This window comes from Lithobates pipiens, unplaced genomic scaffold (genome assembly GCF_037356315.1).
Source record: "Lithobates pipiens isolate NorthernLeopardFrog02 unplaced genomic scaffold, aLitPip1_a1.2 Scaffold_27, whole genome shotgun sequence".
NCBI lineage: Eukaryota > Metazoa > Chordata > Amphibia > Anura > Ranidae > Lithobates > Lithobates pipiens.
Genome location: NW_027507788.1, coordinates 174,694,458 through 174,714,246, shown reverse-complemented (window position 1 = coordinate 174,714,246; position 19,789 = coordinate 174,694,458). Strand labels below are relative to the sequence as shown.

Here is a 19,789-nt window from a genome sequence, read left to right as displayed (position 1 = left end):
TTCTCGATAGGAACTTGTTCCAGAGGGAAAGATTTCAAACATGTTCTATTTCTAAAGTCCGTCTGATTTTTAGACAGCAAAGGTCCGATGAAGCCCACACACAATTGAATTGTACGGTGGATTCGTTCCAGTCGTGGGTACACGGCATTAGAAAAGCACTGAACCAATCACACAAGTAGGAAAATAAATTTATGGCAGAATTCTGTAGACAGAGTAAGAATAATACCTTCAGGTTGCAAGGCAGAAAATTTTTAATTTCTACCAAGTTCTGGCATTTGCAGATTGCAATTGAAAAATGCATTTTTTAATAAAATGTAAATTAAATGAATTGTGTTTTTTTTTGCCCCCATACCATCCGCTCTGGAGCATCTTTTTAAATGGGAATATTATGGGTAAACTGGATGTATCAAGTGTATTAATGCTGAAATAGTTTTGATTCGTGATGTGACCTTGGGTTAAATGTTTTTTTTTTTTTGGGGGGGGGGGGGATTTTTTAGTTGTGTAATAAAAAAAAAAAAAAAAAAATCAGAATTAAAAAAAATAAAATGTAATTACATAATGACATATACAGCAGTAATATGCATCATAGTGAACGTGAACTTTCACGAATACTCCTGAAATAAATGACAGTACGTTGTGTAATATTTTAAAATAAGCTTTATTTTTCATTTTTTTGCCTCCATGCCTTTAGAATTTACCCACGCAGAGGCGGGCATATTTAAAACTAATGATACCAATCATTTTAAACTATGTATATTTCACTCTCTTAAATAGATCCATCTTCTTAGTAACATCTGTTTTTTAGAATTATTTCCTAGCATGTAATGAAAAATACTAAACCATGAGCTTTATTAAAAAAATAAAACGCAGGAAAAAAAAAAAAAAAAAAAAAAAAAAAAAAGAAAGAAAAAGCTTTATAAAACATTTCGCCTGGACAGAGACACCCACAGGCTGTTCCTTAGCCAGACTGATCCCTTTAAAAAGCTCTGGCGTTTTTAACGAGTGCCCTCCGCAATAAACCGTGGAAGCAGCCATATTGGAGGACTTGGCAAACAATCGGCCTATCAGTTCGCTACAACCTAGTGACATCACTGTGCTGTCACCAGGCCCTAAGGAACAGAGGGGCTGCATTCTATGGAACGCTTGTTAACAGGCAACATGGCTGCTGCATTGTTTACAGAAGACAGGCACTCTTAAGCCACTGTTCGCCAGTGATCACACACATCATAATAACAAGAAACGATATTTATAATTTTAAGACTATATATATCCCTTTCAAATAGGGTGCACTAAATTCAAAAATACCATCTAACGTTATCAAATGTTTACAGTTTTCAGAGGTTGACATTCGTTTTTTTTTTTTTTTTTTTTAATGACAGGAAATAAAAACAAATTGTAAAAAAATCGGCAGCATTTTGTACCCAACTTTTCTAAACGTTAGTAGAAAGGGACAAAAAACAAAATAGAAATAAAAAACCCAAAAAAAAACAAAAACTGGTTTACAGGCAACTCAACCAGTCTCAGAAAAACATTAATTTACAGTCACTTGCACAGAGAATTTTTGACCCATATTTATCAGTCCAAAAAAAGAGACAGAAAGCTCTTATCACCCATAGCAACCAGACTTTATTTTTTTATATTGAAAAGAAAAAGTTTTAGCAAATTTGGTTGCTATGGACAACGAGCACCAGGCTCTCTTCATGTCTTGATAAATAAGGCCTTTTAAAAATAAAATGCCCAAAGACTTATTCTTGTGACTGCCAGCCAGCGCTACAAAGCCTGGAATTACCGACTTTCAATGGAGAACATAGAATGCCATTAAATACAGATTTGTTTTTTCTTTACTGTGCAAACCAGATTTATACAGAGCAGCGTACACAGGAAAAAAAACACAATGATACAGTGAATGGATAAAACAGATGAAATGATGTTTTTAAAAATCATTCCATGAGCTGCATGCTTTATAAAAATGCTAGGCCTCATTTACCAGAAAAGGTTTGGCAGAATGTTCTACCTATAACAGGTTCTGATTTTCATTTTACGAATGCATAAAAAAGGCAAGATTTTCATGGGTTGCTATGGCAACATAGATATTTTGATGAATGAGACCCCAATCTTTTGTGAATATGGTCACAGAATTGGGGGGGGGGTTGTTCTGTCACATTGTGGAAAGCAGCCATTTTGTCTGGAGCCAGTCACTGAAGCCAAACAATCAGTAAGTGTATTTTCTATATATGGAGGTGCAAATTCCTGGTGAATCGCTTCTTTGCTCATCAAGCCGACAAATGTCTCCTTGTGTGTAAAGTGTCAAGCGCACAGTTAAAGTGCACCTTAGGTCTTGACAGAGTGAAGGTGGCCAATTAGTTGAATAAGACAACTGGAATCCATTTAACTGAAGCCTGGATGAATTCAGGTGGGTTGCTATGATAAAACAGTACAGAACCCACAGCCACAACCCATCTTATACTGGACTGGCTGATAGGTTGCCATTGGTTACTGTCAGGGCTTGGACAAGGGGTGGCTGCCCTGGGCACTGTGATATAATGTGATGTGTGGGGTGGGGGGCACCACAAGGAGATGAGGGGAGGGACTTTGTATTGAAAGGGGGAATTTGGAGGGGGGGTATTCATCTAGATGGGGAAATTGGGGGTGGGGAGTTGGAGGAGTGCTAATAGTGGGAGAAGATTTGTGCTAGGAGGGGGGATTGGAGGGGAAGCTGTGTACTAGGAGGGGACATTTGGCATGATCACCTGGGCTCTAGATCAGTGGTCCTCAACCCCGTCCTCAGGGCCCACTAACAGGCCAGGTTTTATAGATTACCTTGGGGAGATGCAGACTAGAATACTGTAATCACTGAGCAGCAAATTATATCACCTGTGATGTATTTCAGTTATCTCGTAAACCTTGTTAGTGGGCCCTGAGGACAGGGTTGACGACCTTATCCTGCCACTATTTACTGTATATATTACTCTTTAAACTTCACCTAATAAGCATGTAACAGTTCATTAAAATGTATCACAACTAAACAGTAGACCTTGTTTAACAATGTACGGGGGGGCGTAAGTAGTACAAACAAATCGTACAATCTCCCTATGGGACCCAATACAATTTATTTCGATGCCAACATTGAGGGGCTGCCAAGACACTTGGCTACTCCCTTACTGAAAATGCTGCTAGTACACTTTTGTGTGTGTTAACAGCTTATTTAAAATGAATGGCTTGCTTAAAAAAGCCCAACTTCAGGTGCATAAAAAGAAGTAAATAAAAATACTGTTACACTGAGGCCCCCAAAGGTTTAATGCTCGTTATGTCTAGGGTGCCAAAATAAGAAGAAATACTTACCGTACTCCATGCTCCAGCAGACCCCCTGGTCACTCCAGCCTCCTCTCTAAGCCCCCATGTACACTTGAGAACCAACCATAAAAAAGACCAGTGTGTGTAGTGGCTGATGAAGAGGAATGATCCGTGGAAACATATTCCTGTACTAATCCAAGGAGTGGCATCAGACAAAGGGCGGTTTCCATGGGGCTACATGTGACAGCCAGACTTTCTAGTTTGATGCTCTCCCCCAGTGATTCCATGGTGGTCCTAGTGACCTCTGAGTATTTAGCATCCAATTCCCCTGGCCAGGGCTGGGTGACAGCCACCAGAGGAGATCGCTCTTCGCCCACTTGGTCTGTAGAGTAAGAGGTCTGTTCGTTTCCTAATTGTGTGACTGGACGTGCATTTTATCTTTTTAATAAACGTAATGATTGCTTTTAATACTACACTATTTGCATTTTTGTGCACTGTGTTCCTCTTCCTTTTTCACCCACATACACTGAGCATTTTGTAGTGTGTTCCCTACACCTGGCTACACTCAACATGCAGAATGTCATTCTTTGTAATTTTGACTAACATTTCAAATTTCAGTCATCTGTAAAGCTTGGTGTCCTACACGCAAAGAAGAAAATTACCTTTTTTTTTTTAAGTGAAATCCGCAATTTGTGGCCCCACAGTCCTCAATAGGAGGGCCTTAAGGTGCTCCTTGCCATAATTGCATGCTTGCCCCTTCCATGTATAGTGCAGAATTAGAAGCTCTGCATTATACGTGACAATGCTGGGAGATGACCCACAGCCTGGACTTTCAGGGAGAAGAGGATGGCACCAAAGTGGGGGTTAGTGTAAGTAATGCTAGTTCTTGTTCTACCCCTTAGACGCAACGAGCATTCAACCCTTGCAGGTGTGTGCCCAATGCAATGGTGGTGGATTGCTATTTTCCAGGGTCGGGCTTTAACACAACATGTTACAAACCCAAACATGTAAAGATCTAACAGATTTAACAACTATATGGTGACAGGGCCTACGAAGACAACTCTTTTAGGCTAAATCCAATTGGGCTGTCCCATGTTCTACATAATTCTTGTAATTGAAGAGGGGATTTGTACAATCAGGCTGTAACGTGGGGCCAGTTTTGGACTTACGATTTATCTTCTCCCCTACAGTCTTCACACATTACATACAAGAGGTTCAGGATGGCTGCCAGGAAATGGTGCAATTCACATATACAACAAACAAACAGACTTAAAGTGTGTCTAAACCCAAAACCAAAAATGTAATATATTGCAGATTACTAGTCCTTGGTGTGGTGGCTGCATCCGTTTTCTTTATTAAAGTGGAAGTAAACCCTGCTATCATTTTCAGCCAAGGAAGCCGCCATCTTGGCCTTTGATCTTTAATTGCCATGAAGCTATGTGATCTGTTATGACACCAGACATTGGATGGTTTGACAGTTTGGTTGAGAGCACAACCAATGTGACAAAGTTACATTCCGACACGTGCTGAAAATGTAACTGTCTTCTTAAACTGTTAAATTGATGGGTTTACTTCCGCTTTAAAGGATCTTTTGTTTTATTTTCACCTAGTAATCCTACCAATCACACATTTCCTTTCTCTGGATGGCTACGTCACTTCTGCCCTGTATCTACGGAGGAGCCATGGTTGTCATCCTAGAATGACAAACATGTATATATCTCTTCATCTCCATTACATAGACGGCAGGGCAATTGCTAGATTACAGAAAATAGCTAGGAAGGAAAATGTTCTTCGGTGCGGCTCACAGGAAGTGACAAGGACATGACATTTCTGGCGAGATTAACAAGTATTTCCTGTATTTGCTGAAAATGTTCTTATTTATAAAAAAACAAAACAAGGACTGTAAGCTGCGATATATACAATTTTTGTTATACGGTTTAGTTATTATTTAAGCAATAAGGCAACACAGAGAAAACTAACCAAGCAACCAATTAGAATTCATATTTTACAGGTTAAAAAATCTAGTTGGCTTTGATTGGATCCCATGCTTTGCCCATCACAACAGTTCTTTACTAAATAAGACTTTTATCGTCTCTTGATAATGAAATTGTGCAGTGATAAACATTTAAAAAAACAAAAAAATAACACCAAAATGATCCAAATCTATACACACATGAATGCAATTCTTAAAAACATGATGGATATGTTAAAGGGGTGCAGGTTGGAAGACATGACCAGGTGAACGTTAGAATGATCTAAGTTATCAGCGCGATTTTGGTTGAGCTGCATTAAAAACGTGACAGAGCCCACGCGACCTCTGCGATACTGACAGGGAGGGACAGCGACGTCCGAACACAGGATATAAACATACCTTCATCCTCTAGGAAAAATAGAACTTCAATATTTACTTTATAATTTAGATATAACAACTTTGTGCATTTATGCAAATAAATAAAAAAAATACAAAACATAAAAGGATAGAAGTGAAATAAAACTTTGTCTGGCAGGCATTAAAAGGTAAAAGTGCACCTGTCACTCACACTCTGTGTGGCGGCAGCCATCTTGTCCACTGATGCGCAGAAGTGGGGGGGTGGGTGGTGGTGGGTTATTTTCTACCCCAGGTGTCAGCGGCTTGGCCGAAAACATTGGCTCCGCCCACATTGGGGGCTTAGGGTCATGGGTTGCGATGATGGAAATGGCTGCCGCCGAGATGCCCAAGAAACAGGTACATTCTGGTACTTCATCCGTAAAAGTCTGGCAGACTTTCCAAAATAAAGATTCTGTATAGAATTCCTTTTGTACAAAAACGCTGGCACACCCCTGTAACAGGATAATGTCACTCGAAACGTCTCAAAGTACAGAATGCGTTACACCATGGGCTCAAGAAAACAGCGTTCAGGACGAGACACTACAAGCACAAAGTGCACAGGTTTTTTTTTTCTCGTTATTTACAAATACACAGCAGTTTTTCAAGTTTTAAAAAAAAGAGAAACAAAAAAAAGAAAAAGAAAAAAAACATAACCCAACAGAATAAACCTTACAAAATGAAATCCAGTAGAGACAATTTTTACAATACACCGGCATCGCTAAATGGACAATGAACATTTTTACACACATCTCATTCTCTATTATTTACAGCAATTACAAAATTAGCGATGCGGTAATAAAAAAAAAAAAAAAAAAAAAAAAAAGAAGAAAAAAACTCCCTATGACCCGACAGAGTAAAAGGCTCATTTGACTTGGTTCTGTAAACGGGTTCGTACACCCTCTCACATGTACACACGTGAAAAATGCCTGATCCACAGCTAATCACCAGTCCGCATCTTCCTCTATGTAATAGTCAGGGGTGGTACCGTCAAATAAACCGGGGTCTAAGGATTTTCTTTGTTTTCCCCGTGCAAAGACTCTTGAAATAGACCCAAAACCCATTTTCTCCTTCTTTTTCTTCCTCTTCTGGTCTTCAAGATCTTCTAAAGACTAAAACAAAAAAGGGAAGAACAAGACAAGAGTATAACAAATGTAATTGTTAAAAGGACAATAAAAATATCCACCATGCTACTACTATTTGGTTGTCCCATTTGGCTCTTTAAAGTGAATGTGTGCTGGGTATTTGTACAGACCAATGTTCCTGCACCATAAAAGATTTCCTCAAATACTTTTCTTCTGACTTGGCCAAGCCCCCTGAAACGCAATTACTTTTTTTGTGAGTTGGAAATATGATACCCCACATCTACATCCCATAAAGCGCCTATGCGATCTATGACAAACCCAAGTATGGTCACTTAGGAGGCCAGAATATCAAAATTCTGACTTTTCTGAATGCTGGTGTCTGAATAAGCATTTTGTCAGGCTCTGGAGATCCAATCCATCACAAGAAAGGTATTTCCTGATGGCTAATAGTGTCTTCATCTAAGGCAGGGGTAGGGAACCTTGGCTCTCCAGCTGTTTTGAAACTACAAATCCCATCATGCCTCTGCTGCTCTAGGAGTCATGCCTGTGATTGTTAGGGTCTTGCAATGTCTCATGGAACTTGTAGTTTCAAAACAGGGAGAGCCGAGGTTCCTTACCCCTGCTCTAAGGGATACGTATCTTTTTCTTGACCCTCCAAGAGTCACTGCTATTCAATGCTCCCAGGATGTAGGTGGGCCCTCAACATCCTCACCTATATTGCAGGACTCTTGTTGTATGAACATGACCCCTCCACAGAGCAGCAGATCCATGGGATTGGTTTATGCATGAAGAAATCATTTCTACTTATTCTTTACCCTCTAGAAAAGCCTTTCTCAACCTTTTTAACATGAAGAAACCCTTGAAAAACCTTTCTGGTTCAGGGAACCCCTACTACTAATTCTATATGTACAACCTTAGGGTGAAGGTCACTGGAAAGAATGTTTATTATCATTAGAGAGAGTTCCCCTCCTGACAGTGGTCTCCAAACTTCGGCCCGCTCAAATGCAGCCCTTCGCTAGTCTTTATCCAGCGCGCCGAGAAATTTTGTGCCCACTGACACCAATAGTGGAGCATAATTCCTGCCACTGACCCCAACAGGATATCAATGATGGGGCACCATTCCTTCTACTGACCACAGGTGCTATGCCATTTCTATACGCTTATTGACCACAAAGCCTGTGGCATTTATTTCCACTGAATCCAGGATTTTTTCTAACCCCACTGGCCACAATATGGCCCCCATAAAGTGTGAAGTAAGCTGGCCCTTCGCTTAAAAAGTTTGGAGACCCCTGCTTTAGAGGAACCATAGTTGAGAAAGGCTGCCCCACACTAAATGAGCTGTGCAAGGGAGGGAGGACAAACTACTGCTATTTCATGGCTGACTGGAGTTATACATACATAAGGTATATTTCAGGTCCAATGGGAGAGGTTTTAGGGCTGGGCAACACGGTGGCTTACTAGGCCCTCGTTTTGAATCTTAACCAGGTTACTTCTGGCATGGAGTTTGCATGTTATCTCTGTGCTTGCAAAAGGTTTCCCCTTTCAAAAGGTTTCCCCAAAGATGTGCTGGTAGGTTAATTGGCTTCTGTTGTAATGGGCCTTAGTATGCGAATGTATGCATGTGAGTTAGGGACCTTAGATTGCAAGCTCCTTGAGGACAGGAACCAATGTAAATGTAAAGCACTGGGTTAATTGTCGGTGCTATATAAATACTGATTAAAAAAAAAAAAATACATAAAACAGTGCAGCTTGCACCCACAGTGGAACTGCAGCCTATCAGTGCAGTGTGTACGTCTTGTAGGACTAAGTCCTGGAAAAAAATTCTACCTGGGTCCTATATGCATAGAGTTTTTATGTTCTCCACTTATCCATGTGGGTCTCCTACTGCAATGCAAACATTTTCTGGTAGATTAACTGGATTCCGGCCAAACTGAACGTGCTGTGTGTTTGACTGTTATTATATATTGTAAGCCCCACATATACAAATGGTTCAATGTACTGTGGAATATGTCAGCCCTTCATAAATACAGGAAATAAAAAAAATGACACAACAAGCAACATTTAGACACTTGGGCACAGCGGATACTACACAGGCACAGCAGAACTGCCATTCACAACTGAGATTTGTATTTAAAAATAGTCTGATTTTGCTACAAAAGCCAGTGATTTCATGCTGCCTGGACCGATCGTCTGCGGCTGATTGTGGACAGGAGCATTAAGCAAACACAGACAATGGCACAGCCAGCCAGTGGGGAGTATGTTTGTGTGAAGGATTACGATAGTGCCCAATCAAGCATGAGCAATTTTTGGTGTAAAGGAAAATCATGCTGAAATTACGAATATATAACTTTAGAAACATGCTCCATGACTCCCGTTTAGAGGAACTACTAAACAAAAACTGATGTCAGAGGGATTATTGATGGTGCATTAGCAAGATTCTATTATATTGGTTGGATTTGTGGCTATGCATACCTCCTTTACTGCAATGCGCTGAATGAAAGTTCAACATAGTATTGCATAGGTGAGAGACAGAGGCACAACTAGAACCTTCAGAGCCTCAGTGCAAAAAAACAATGAAAAAAAAAAGCCTCAGTGCAAAAAAACAATGAAAAGCCCCCTCGAGCCCCCAGGCCCTTTATCCCATTGGAGGGCCCTTTATTACTGTCCTGCAGGCCCCTTTCCTACTGTCTTGCCCGTCAGGACCTGGTCACAAGAGTAACCTTTGCGACCCTGGTAGTTCAGCCACTGGTGTCAATAGTTGAGTTTTTTTCCCCACTTTATTTTTTTTCTCTTTTTGTAAAGAAAAAACCTTTAGGAGACCTCTGATGTTCCACCTTTGAGGCAGAAAAAGGAGATAGGAGGACACAGCCCTCAATCTCCTTCTCTGCAGCTTCAGCTGCACAGATTGAAAGGACAGAAATAGCTCTGTACAGAGCTTCCCTTTCATTCATAAACTGAAGCGTAGTAAACAGTTAAGAATGAACACAGTGAGTGATCGTTACCAATCACTGACTCTGTCCATTTAGAAAAGGAAAGGGCCAGGAAATTACATATATCTCGCCCCCTTCCCCTCCTCTCTATACTGACACTACCCCTGCAGAAGCCATCGGGAGAGGAGAGGAAAGGGGGGGGGGGGGGAAGCCGGCAGAGCTGTGGGGAAGGAGAAGGGGCCAGGAGAGCACACAGGGGCCTGGGGACAGAAAGGACCTGGATAGGAGTGGCAGCATATAGAGGAAGGGGGATCAGCCTCTATTTAATGTAACTTGCGTACCCCCATATATTTGTTGCAAAGTATAATCAACAAATTCAGCTGATTAAAATATCACATTATTGTGACTTTTATGTAAAGTAAAGGAATGTTAAAGCTTTGATATGATCAGTGGAGACCAGATCTAGACCCCCCAATGAAGCTGTGTAGCAACAGATCACTTTTAATAGCGGCCTATTCCTGACTATAAACAACGAGCAATAGAGCACTACAGAAATGATTTATTTCTGCAGGGAGATGCTGGACAGAGCTAGAAAAGCTCTTACTAAGCCTCTGTACTCCGAGTAAGCGATACAACATCAAATCCTTTTCAAAGTAAACACTATGGAGAAGAATTGTGTTACTAAGCATTGTGTCAATGGCATTCTGCTACAGGTGCGCCTATCCAGCTCTGTGTAGCAAAAGCCAAACTTGACAGTTTCCACTACTTGGGTTAGTTCTGGGTCCCACTGCCACGCACAACTGGCAGTTCTAGAGCTTAAGCTGATGGAGGCCTCAGAAACCGGCTGCCGTTTTAAAATGGTGCTGGGACAGCTCTGGGATGAAGAGCTGCTATCCCTGAACCATTTTAAAATGGCACCTAGGACTCAAAGTCATTAAAAAACAGCAAATCAAAAATACATAAGCTAGCTACAACTATTAAGGCTTTTTGCTGCGCAATCAACACATGAAATGGGGTTACAGTTACCTCTTTTTGACAGGTACTCCTCGCCACTTCCAGGAGATCTTGGAGCGGTGAGGCCCCACTCCTCCTTCCACCACCACGCCATTCAGAAAGCGCATTTGCAATAGGGAACCGGCTGTACCAATGCTGGTTCCCTTTAGAATGGTGGCAGCAGCACCTGAGAGCCGATTGAAAAATTGGCTAGAGGGGTCGACATTGCGGGATTCCTGGACTGGTAAGTGTCTTAAAGTGGTTGTAAAGGGATTTTTTTTCTTTTTTAAAATAATCTAACATGTTATACTTACCTCCACTGTGTAGCTCGTTTTGCACAGAGTGGCCCCGAACCTGGTCTTCTGGGGTCCCTCGGCAGCAATCCCGGCTTTCCCCCTCCCCGCAAGTACTTCTCACGTTTATGCGAGCTCCCTCTCATGGTGAGAAGTACTTGCGGGCACGCTCCAGTGATACAGCCGGCGGCTATAGCCGCTCACTGTATCGCTCAGCCTCGCCCCCCAGCACGACCGTGTCATTGGATGTGATTGAAAGCAGCGCGAGCCAATGGCTGTGCTGCTTTCAATCCATCCACTCTAGCCAATCAGCAGCCAGGCTGAGCAGCGAAGAGGATGTCGGAGGCCAGCGCGGGACATTCGAGGGGTCAGGTAAGTAAAACGGGGGGGGGGGCTATCACTGTTAGATGTTTTTTCACCTTAATGCATAGAATGCATTAAGGTGAAAAAATGTTTACCTTTACAACCCCTTTAACAGTAACAGTATTTATAGCTGCTGACTTTTCATTTTTGGAGGGGAGGGCTGAAGCTTCGCTTTAATAATGCAGAAAATCCAGATTCCATAAAAAAAAAAAAATCATTCAACGTTCTAGCCCCGTTATTTACTTCTTAAACCCCCCATGTAGTAATGAAGACCCCCAGTTCAGAACATGTGCATCAGCAGATAAGCCGGGGTACATTAACCACTGGATTGGCTTAGATCAGGGGGTCTCCAAACTTTTTAAATAAAGGGCCAGTTTACAGGCCTTCAGACTTTAGGAAGGCCGAACTGTGGCCATTGGGAGAAATTGTCTTGGCGTCAGTGGGAGTAAACAATGCATCTTTGTAATTAGGGGGAAAGGATATCCCATAGTTGGTGTCAGTGGGGAGGACTAGTGCCCCATCGCTGGTGCCAGTGGGAGGACTAGTGCCCCATCGCTGGTGCCAGTGGGAGGACTAGTGCCCAATCTCTGGTGCCAGTGGGAGGACTAGTGCCCAATCTCTGGTGCCAGTGGGAGGACTAGTGCCCAATCGCTGGTGCCAGTGGGAGGACTAGTGCCCAATCGCTGGTGCCAGTGGGAGGACTAGTGCCCAATCGCTGGTGCCAGTGGGAGGACTAGTGCCCAATCGCTGGTGCCAGTTGGAGGACTAGTGCCCCATCGCTGGTGCCAGTTGGAGGACTAGTGCCCCATCGCTGGTGCCAGTGGGAGGACTAGTGCCCCATCGCTGGTGCCAGTGGGAGGACTAGTGCCCCATCGCTGGTGTCAGTGGGAGGAATAGTGCCCCATCGCTGGTGTCAGTGGGGGGGAATAGTGCCCATCGCTGGTGTCAGTGGGGGGGAATAGTGCCCATCGCTGGTGTCAGTGGGGGGGAATAGTGCCCATCGCTGGTGTCAGTGGGGGGGAATAGTGCCCCATCGCTGGTGTCAGTGGGGGGGAATAGTGCCCCATCGCTGGTGTCAGTGGGGGGGAATAGTGCCCCATCGCTGGTGTCAGTGGGGGGGAATAGTGCCCCATCGCTGGTGTCAGTGGGGGGGAATAGTGCCCCATCGCTGGTGTCAGTGGGGGGAATAGTGCCCCATCGCTGGTGTCAGTGGGGGGAATAGTGCTCCATCGCTGGTGTCAGGGGGGGGGGGAATAGTGCCCCATCGCTGGTGTCAGTGGGGGGAATAGTGCCCCATCGCTGGTGTCAGTGGGGGGAATAGTGCCCCATCGCTGGTGTCAATGGGAGAAATACTGACTTGTTGATGTCAGTAACAGGAATTATGCTTCATTGTTGGGCCGGATAGACGCAGGCAAAGGGCCACATCCGGCCCCCGGGCCGCAGTTTGGAGACCACTGGCTTAGACTATAGGAGGCAACTTTGTAAAATCACATGGATTTCTCTTTGTCTCTTTAAATGACTTGCAATGATCCAGTTTAAAATTCATTGTTGCAACAATAATCCCTAATCAAAACCGATGTGCAAATTCCCAAGATACTAATTTGACATTTTTTACTTTCCTCATAAATATTTCATCTGACATTTTTGTGACCCAGAGTTTTATTTCTGATGCCCAGGACGATTGTGTTGTTTGTCTACCAGCAGCTTATTCCCCTGACAGAGGCGGATGTGGAATTAATCATCGCGCTCCTTTATTCGCACACATATACGTTTTCCTCACTTCCATATGTCAACTCAAATTCCTCGGCTTTGTATCCAGGAAACGACACACGGGCGACTTTGCTCGATGGAACGCGGCCGTTACCCATCATCCTCTCCTCTTCTAGTCTATGCAGACAGGCATCCAGCATGCACAATGACAGCAACAGATAAACAAGAAAAGGCTCAGGAATGGATGGAATAGAGGAATAAAAAAAAAAGAGACCTACACTACCGTCTTACATTGCAGAGGGAATGCGTTCGGTGCCTTGGCGAGTTGATATCACTAGGTGTTGACGACCTGTCACCATCCGCGGCGGATGCGTCGGATATGATTGAGGGTTGCCGAGAATGGCAAGGACTTACTCTGACACCTAATGAAGAATAAAACAGCATGGAATAAAAACAATAAGACCGCAAAAACAGAATTCCAAACGTGTGCAGGTATTGCTGACTTTTAATAATTGGACACTTACCTGTTCCTGGGTCCAGCGATGCCGGGGAACGAAGCCCCGCTCGTTACCCCCTCCGCTCGGCGGCGCCGGCATTGCAAATGTGGGCACCCGGCTGTGGCTTCACAGCTGGGCACGCACTGCGTGATTCACTGCGCAGTCATCTGGGACCTATCACGTGTTCCAGATGACTGACAGAAGGGGGACAGAGCTGAGCCCTTTCTGTGCCAAGGGGAAGTGACTTCACCAGCCCAGGCACTGAAGGAGGCAGACTACGAGGGACCCCCTAGTAACAGGCATTTAGAGGGGAGTTAAAAAAAAAAAAATCCAAATGTTTAATTTTTTATTTTATTTTTAGGAATTTTAATGATTTTTTATTTTTTTTCTGTGCAACACCACTTTAACAAAACAAAGGCAGACAGTACAGTTGTAATCCAGTTAAATACAGGAGGAATCAGAGGGCCCTGCTCCTGAGAGCTTACGATCTATTAATATTCTTGTGTGGTTTTGTTCTTTACACAGTAAACCCATTCACTAAATACTTGTTTATATGCCTGAACGTGCTAAAGTCATTTCAAGTAATTTTAAATATTTTCACCGCTTCCCGACTGCTTCACGCAGATTTATTACAGCAGAAAGGCACGTACAGGCAAATTAATGTACCTGTACGTTGCCCTTTAAGAGGCGGCTTGCGGGCACGCCCGCCGGGAGCTCCATGACAACAATTCATGGGTCCTGTGGAACTGATGTCCGCGGGGATACCCGCGATCGTCTCACGGTGAGGAAGAGCAGGGAGATGCTAATGTAAACAAACATCTTTCCGTTCTGTCTAGTGACACTGATCACAGCTCCCTGTAATCAGGAGCGCTGATCAGTGACATGTCACACACAGCCCGCCCCCCCCAGTTAGAATCACTAGCTAGGACACGCTTAACCCCTATTGTGCCACCTAGTGGTTAATCCTATTCACTGCCAGGGAAATTTTTACAGTAATAAATGCAATTTTATAGCACCGATCGCTGTATTAATGCCAATGGTCTCAAAAATGTGTCAAAATTGTCCGGCGTGTCTGCCATAATGTCGCAGTCACGATAAAAAAAAAAAAAACACTGATTTCCGCCATTATGCAAACCAATCAATAACCAATCAATAAATGCTTATTGCGATTTTTTTTTAACATACAAAAATATGTAGAAGAATACGTATAGACCTAAACCGAGGAAAAATAAAATCTTTTTTTTAAATATTTTAAATATTTTTTGGGGCTTTTATAGCAAAAAGTAAAAAATAATGAGTTTTTTTCTAAATTGACGCTATATTTTTGTTTATAGCGCAAAAAAAAATAAAAGCCGCAGAGGTGATCAAATACCACCAAAATAAAGCTCTATTTGTGGGGAAAAAAGGACGTCAATTTTGTATGGGAGCCACGTCGCATGACTGCGCAATTGTCGGTTAAAGCAACGCAGTGCCGAAAAAGTGCTTTGGTCAGGAAGGGGGTAAATTCTTCTGGGGCCGACGTGGTTAAATCTGCAGCTTTTATTAGAATAGAAGCTGGCGATCCTGCCATGAAGATATTTGTTCAGACACTTCCTTTATAGGGTGACGACCCTCTGCCCCTGCCTCCCAATTAAAGTTGTTCTAAAGGTTCTGATTTTTTTTAGCACACATTATACCTGCCTGCTCTTTTGTACAGTGCAGCCTGGATCCTCCTCTTTTTGGGTCTCCCACTGGTGGTCCTAGCCCCTCCCCCCCACCATGCTTAGTGCAGCACCTAATAGCAAGCCTCTTGCTATGGCGGCACTCAAGCAGGCTCACTCCCGAGCCACACTCCTGTGAACGGACATCCATCCACACACACATAGTGGTTTGGCCCCACTCTCCCCTCATTGGCTCACTGGCTGTGATCGATAGAGTCAATGGCTCCCGCTGCTGTGTGAGCCAATGATCAGAGAGACCCAGCACAGCCACTGCTCTTATGCACATCACTGGATTGAGATGGGGCGCTGCACAATTTTTTATAAGGGGGAGGGAGCACTGCACAATTTTTTTTTACCTTAATGCATAGAATTTAGGGTTATCTACACCATGTTACATGTGTTGGCTGCATTTTAATTACATTGTGCTGTGCTAAAATGCAGTGTGCCCTATGTCCATATGCGATGCTGTGCATTTCAGCTTATTAACGTTGAATGGGCTGTTTAGAAGTTTAAAGGTATATTACCCCATGTTTTTTTATTTTTGTCTAAGAAGAGACGGGTCCATACTTGCATTACATGATGGTTCTTCTTTAAAATGATCTCTCCTGGTCGCTAGGACACTGCTTCCCGCCTCTGCCTGTTTGCAGGTGTCCCAATACTTTTGGTAATATAGCGTGTGTAAAAATATAAATGTAAAAATTCCTTGAGATAGATATATATATATATATATATATATATATATATATATATATATATATCCTTCCACTAGCTTTTAAGGTTTTTTTTTTTTTTTTTTTGTCAACTGAAAACAAAGACTCTGCTGGGAACTTGGCTGTATAGCTACTGAGGGTTGGCTGACATTTTACCCTGGTTAGCATGAATCTGCAGTCTCTATATCTATTATATATATAATTTTAAAAAAATAACAGAATTCCTATTTTTTTTTTATTATGTTTCGTTAGTAAATTGAGAACAAAGATTTACTCCCACGATTCTTCCGCTGGGAACTTGGCCGTGTAACTGCTGTCAACATGTGCACTTAATTAGGTTGAAGTCATCTAGCACTCTTAATAAGAAGGTCTCCTGTTTGCAGGAAAGTTTAGGTCATGACTAATAGCCTGGACTAATAGCCTGGATACCTTTGAAGACCAGGACAAATCAATACTTGAAAACCAACCTTGCCGGTCTACGGTATGCTGAGGGTGCCCGTAGTAAAGCGTTTGCTGGCTCTGTCGGATGGCTGCAGTAAGCGGGAGGTCTGCGTGCATGACCCATTCTTGGTTCCCGTTGATGACGGTTTCACCTGGCATGGCAAGGGAATGTCGCTTGGGGACATCTTTCGTTAGGGTCGCTAAGGACTGCTTGGCCTGAAAAGGAGGAAACGTTGCTGGTGATCATGCTCTAGAACTCTTCGAACAAAAAAAAGGGAGCGAAATTAAATAAATTAAGATATAAAGAAAAAAAAAAAAAAAAAAGGATTCCTGTCAGTATGGAAGAGAAAGTGTTAAGTCTGCCACAAAGTTAACCACAATTTGTGTCCCAATACTTAAAGTGAAACATTTGAATAACTTTAAAAGTCTGCATGAATACCAGACATGGCATAATATACAGCAGAATGAGCCTCAGTCCAGTGACTTTGCCTAGGCTGAGATGTCATCAGAGAGAATAAAACACAGGTGCCACTCTAAGTGCAGTATGGCAGCAGGTTTAAATTTCACAAATGGAAATGGGTACTCACAAGAGTAAAATGGTAACGGGCATTTAGGCACACATTGCCAGACAACCATGAAGTCAGTGCATCCGTGGGGCTGCTTGCTGGGGACTCAGAGCGGGCTGTGCCGGTGATCACCAACACTTCCTTGGTCTGGAACACACGCAAAGGGAGCCGAGGGATGCCGTCACTTCTGGGTAAAGGAGAACCAATAGGTGACACATTTGCAGAGCATGCGCTCCTTCAGGCCTAATGGGGCCATGTTGGATAAGGGCTTTTAAGCACAGGAGACATCGCTACTCTGCATGTGTTCCAGACCCAGGAAGTGTCGCCCCACGGATGCACTAACTTTACGGCATTTCTGGCAATGTGTGTCTAAATGCCCGTTACCATTTTACTATCATGAGTACCCATTTCCATTTGTGAAAATAAACCTGTCATACTGCACTTTGAGTGGCGCCTGTGTTTTATTCTCAGCTGTCCCAGAAGACTCTTATCTTCCACTGGACTGCCTTCAAGTTGGTTTTATATGGACTTTTATATGAGTCAGTTTTAAAAAAAATCATCTTGACTATTATTAACTATACCCTTCCCCTATGAGCAATTAGGTTGGTGAGTTCACATTGAGTCTGGCGCAAGCGCCAACTTATTTCCTGTGTGTGAGATGTCCTCAGTCTGCTACAGGCAGAAAAAAACATTTTCTCAGTCTCCTTTCCAATGCTGTAATTTTGTAGCAAGTCGCATTACTTAACCTGAGTACACCTAAAGCTTCTGCAATTAACAAGAAAGCCATCCCATAATACACTTCACATTATTTAAACCCTACGTTTATTGTGCTGAAAAAGCTGCCAAATACCTGAAATATCAAGTTTTATCCAAAAGTCACATGACCTCTTCCTCCAACGTGGTTCAAGTGGACCTGTTTGGGATGAGGTCAGGGCCATGATGTAGCCGTGGCTGGGCAATTATGTTCTCCTTCGTGCTTTCCTGGGTGCCATCCTATATGCCACTCTCCAAAAGGCCGTCATTGTTCATCAGCCTGTAATGTCATTGACTGACTACAGTAAATTCTTGGATGTGTACGGAGTAGTGGTATAAAAGCTCATCTCACTTGAAGGACTTTTTTTGAAACATTAAGAGCCCTTCACAGTGACAGCATGGCCATGTTAGCAGTAAAGTGCCGCTATTTTTAGCGGTGCTGTACCATTGTTTAAGTGCTTTTTGGCCGCTAGTAGGGCACTTTTAACACCTGCTAGTGGCCGAATAAAGGGTTAAAAGTGCCCACAAAGTACCATTTCAATGGGCAGAGGCACTTTAGGAACGATGTATACACCTCTCCTAGTACCCCAAAGATGCTGCTTGCAGGACTTCTTTTCTAAAGCCCTGCCAGCGCACCGCCCCAGTGTGAAAGCTCTCAGGCTTTCACATAGACTGCAGGGGAGGCATATTTTTAGTGCTAAAGAGCCTGAAAAATGCCTCCAGTGTGAAAGTGGTCTAATAGTTAAGAGCATCAAGCACACCCAACACATTTTGGCAAAAAAAAGCGCCTCCTCCTGCTTCAGGGCTTGAGCGGGTGATGTTTATAGAAGCACTAAGGGGGCTGTGGAAAGGCTTGATGAAGACTAAAGCTGGTAATAGACTACTCGAATCTCAGACAGTTCAACAGATACCAGCTGAGATTCGAACCATGTATATGGGCAGGCTGAATATGCCCAAGTTGATCGATTGATCAACCATGGGTACAACCAGCCTGAGGGAATGTAAATGCAATTATTGCTAGCGGCTGTTATAGCCACTACACAATGGCTTCTCAGGAGGAATACCCCCTGGCAACACTGTCTGTGTTGATGGGGGAACCGTAGTTGCAGGAAAGAAAATCACTCTGTCTATGGCCAGCCTAACGTCTCCTGGCAGCATTTAAGTCAGCTGGCTATATTGATGCCCTTAGCCATTAAAATGTTTCAAAAAGTCCTTCAAGCGAGATGAACTTTTGTAGTGTCCTCAGTACACATCCAAGAAATTACCATCTGGCGAGCGCTTCCTTTATCGCTATCAGAGGGGTAGCAGCCTAGGACCAGAAAAGGGTCCTCCTAGATTATATTTCTACCATGGATCTGCTTCTATTAAGGAAAAATCACTTTACAGTAGATCCATCTGAAGCAACTTTCACTTTTATCCATCCAGAGCTATCACGCACACACAATTGGCCGACTACGAGAGTACAGACCCTTTGTTAGGTCATCCTGTATCTACCGGAAGAGAGGAGATGATGTTATCGGAGTACCGGTATCAAAAATAGCACTGTCTAGAGATTTCCAGCATCAGTTTCTAAATCGCACTCCATCTGCCAGCCTGTTGATGTGTTCTGGGTCACCCGTTTATGACCTGAAATTGTTATGAATGTGAGAACAGGCTCTAAACACTTCATCGTTTGCTTGCACTGAAGCAGTAATTATTACTCGTGGAAAGTAGATTTACATAGCACAAGTATGAAGACTTGACACAGCGCACTCAACGTTCCAGGAATTTGGGGAATTCCCAGTTTACTTTCAGCTGTTCCTCACACACTACAAAAAATTCCCGGAGGCCTCCTATGGTCACAGCTGCCAACTGAAAGATTTTATATGGCTTCTTTCTTCAGCTCCTTCAAAGCCAAGGAACAATATTTTGCCCATTTAAATCCAATGAAACTTGCCAGAGCTTGACTCAAAGTCAAATATGTTCAATTATGGGTAAAAATTTTTTTTTAAAAATATAAAAATTCTAAAAGCAGACCTTGTGCGAAATAATACTAGAATAAAATCTACAGTTATCAACTGTAAAGTGAACAAAATGTCAAAAAACCTCC

General features: G+C 43.0%; 1 protein-coding gene across 4 annotated transcripts in view; it reads right to left on the bottom strand.

The window, feature by feature from the left end:
* Nucleotides 1-634: 634 nt before the first annotated feature.
* KAZN (kazrin, periplakin interacting protein) overlaps nt 635-19,789 on the bottom strand; it is a 319,101-nt gene continuing 299,946 nt past the window's right edge. For 2 of the 4 annotated variants that reach the window (XM_077457908.1, XM_077457911.1), the window contains 3 exons: nt 16,408-16,597; nt 13,325-13,455; nt 635-6,771 (listed from right to left, as the gene is read on the bottom strand). In XM_077457908.1, the coding sequence (XP_077314034.1) occupies nt 6,604-6,771; nt 13,325-13,455; nt 16,408-16,597 (489 nt within the window). In that variant the 3' untranslated portion in view covers nt 635-6,603. Of the gene's footprint in view, nt 6,772-13,311; nt 13,456-16,407; nt 16,598-19,789 lie in introns of all 4 variants that reach the window. The other 2 variants (XM_077457910.1, XM_077457909.1) reach the window with 2 other exon arrangements.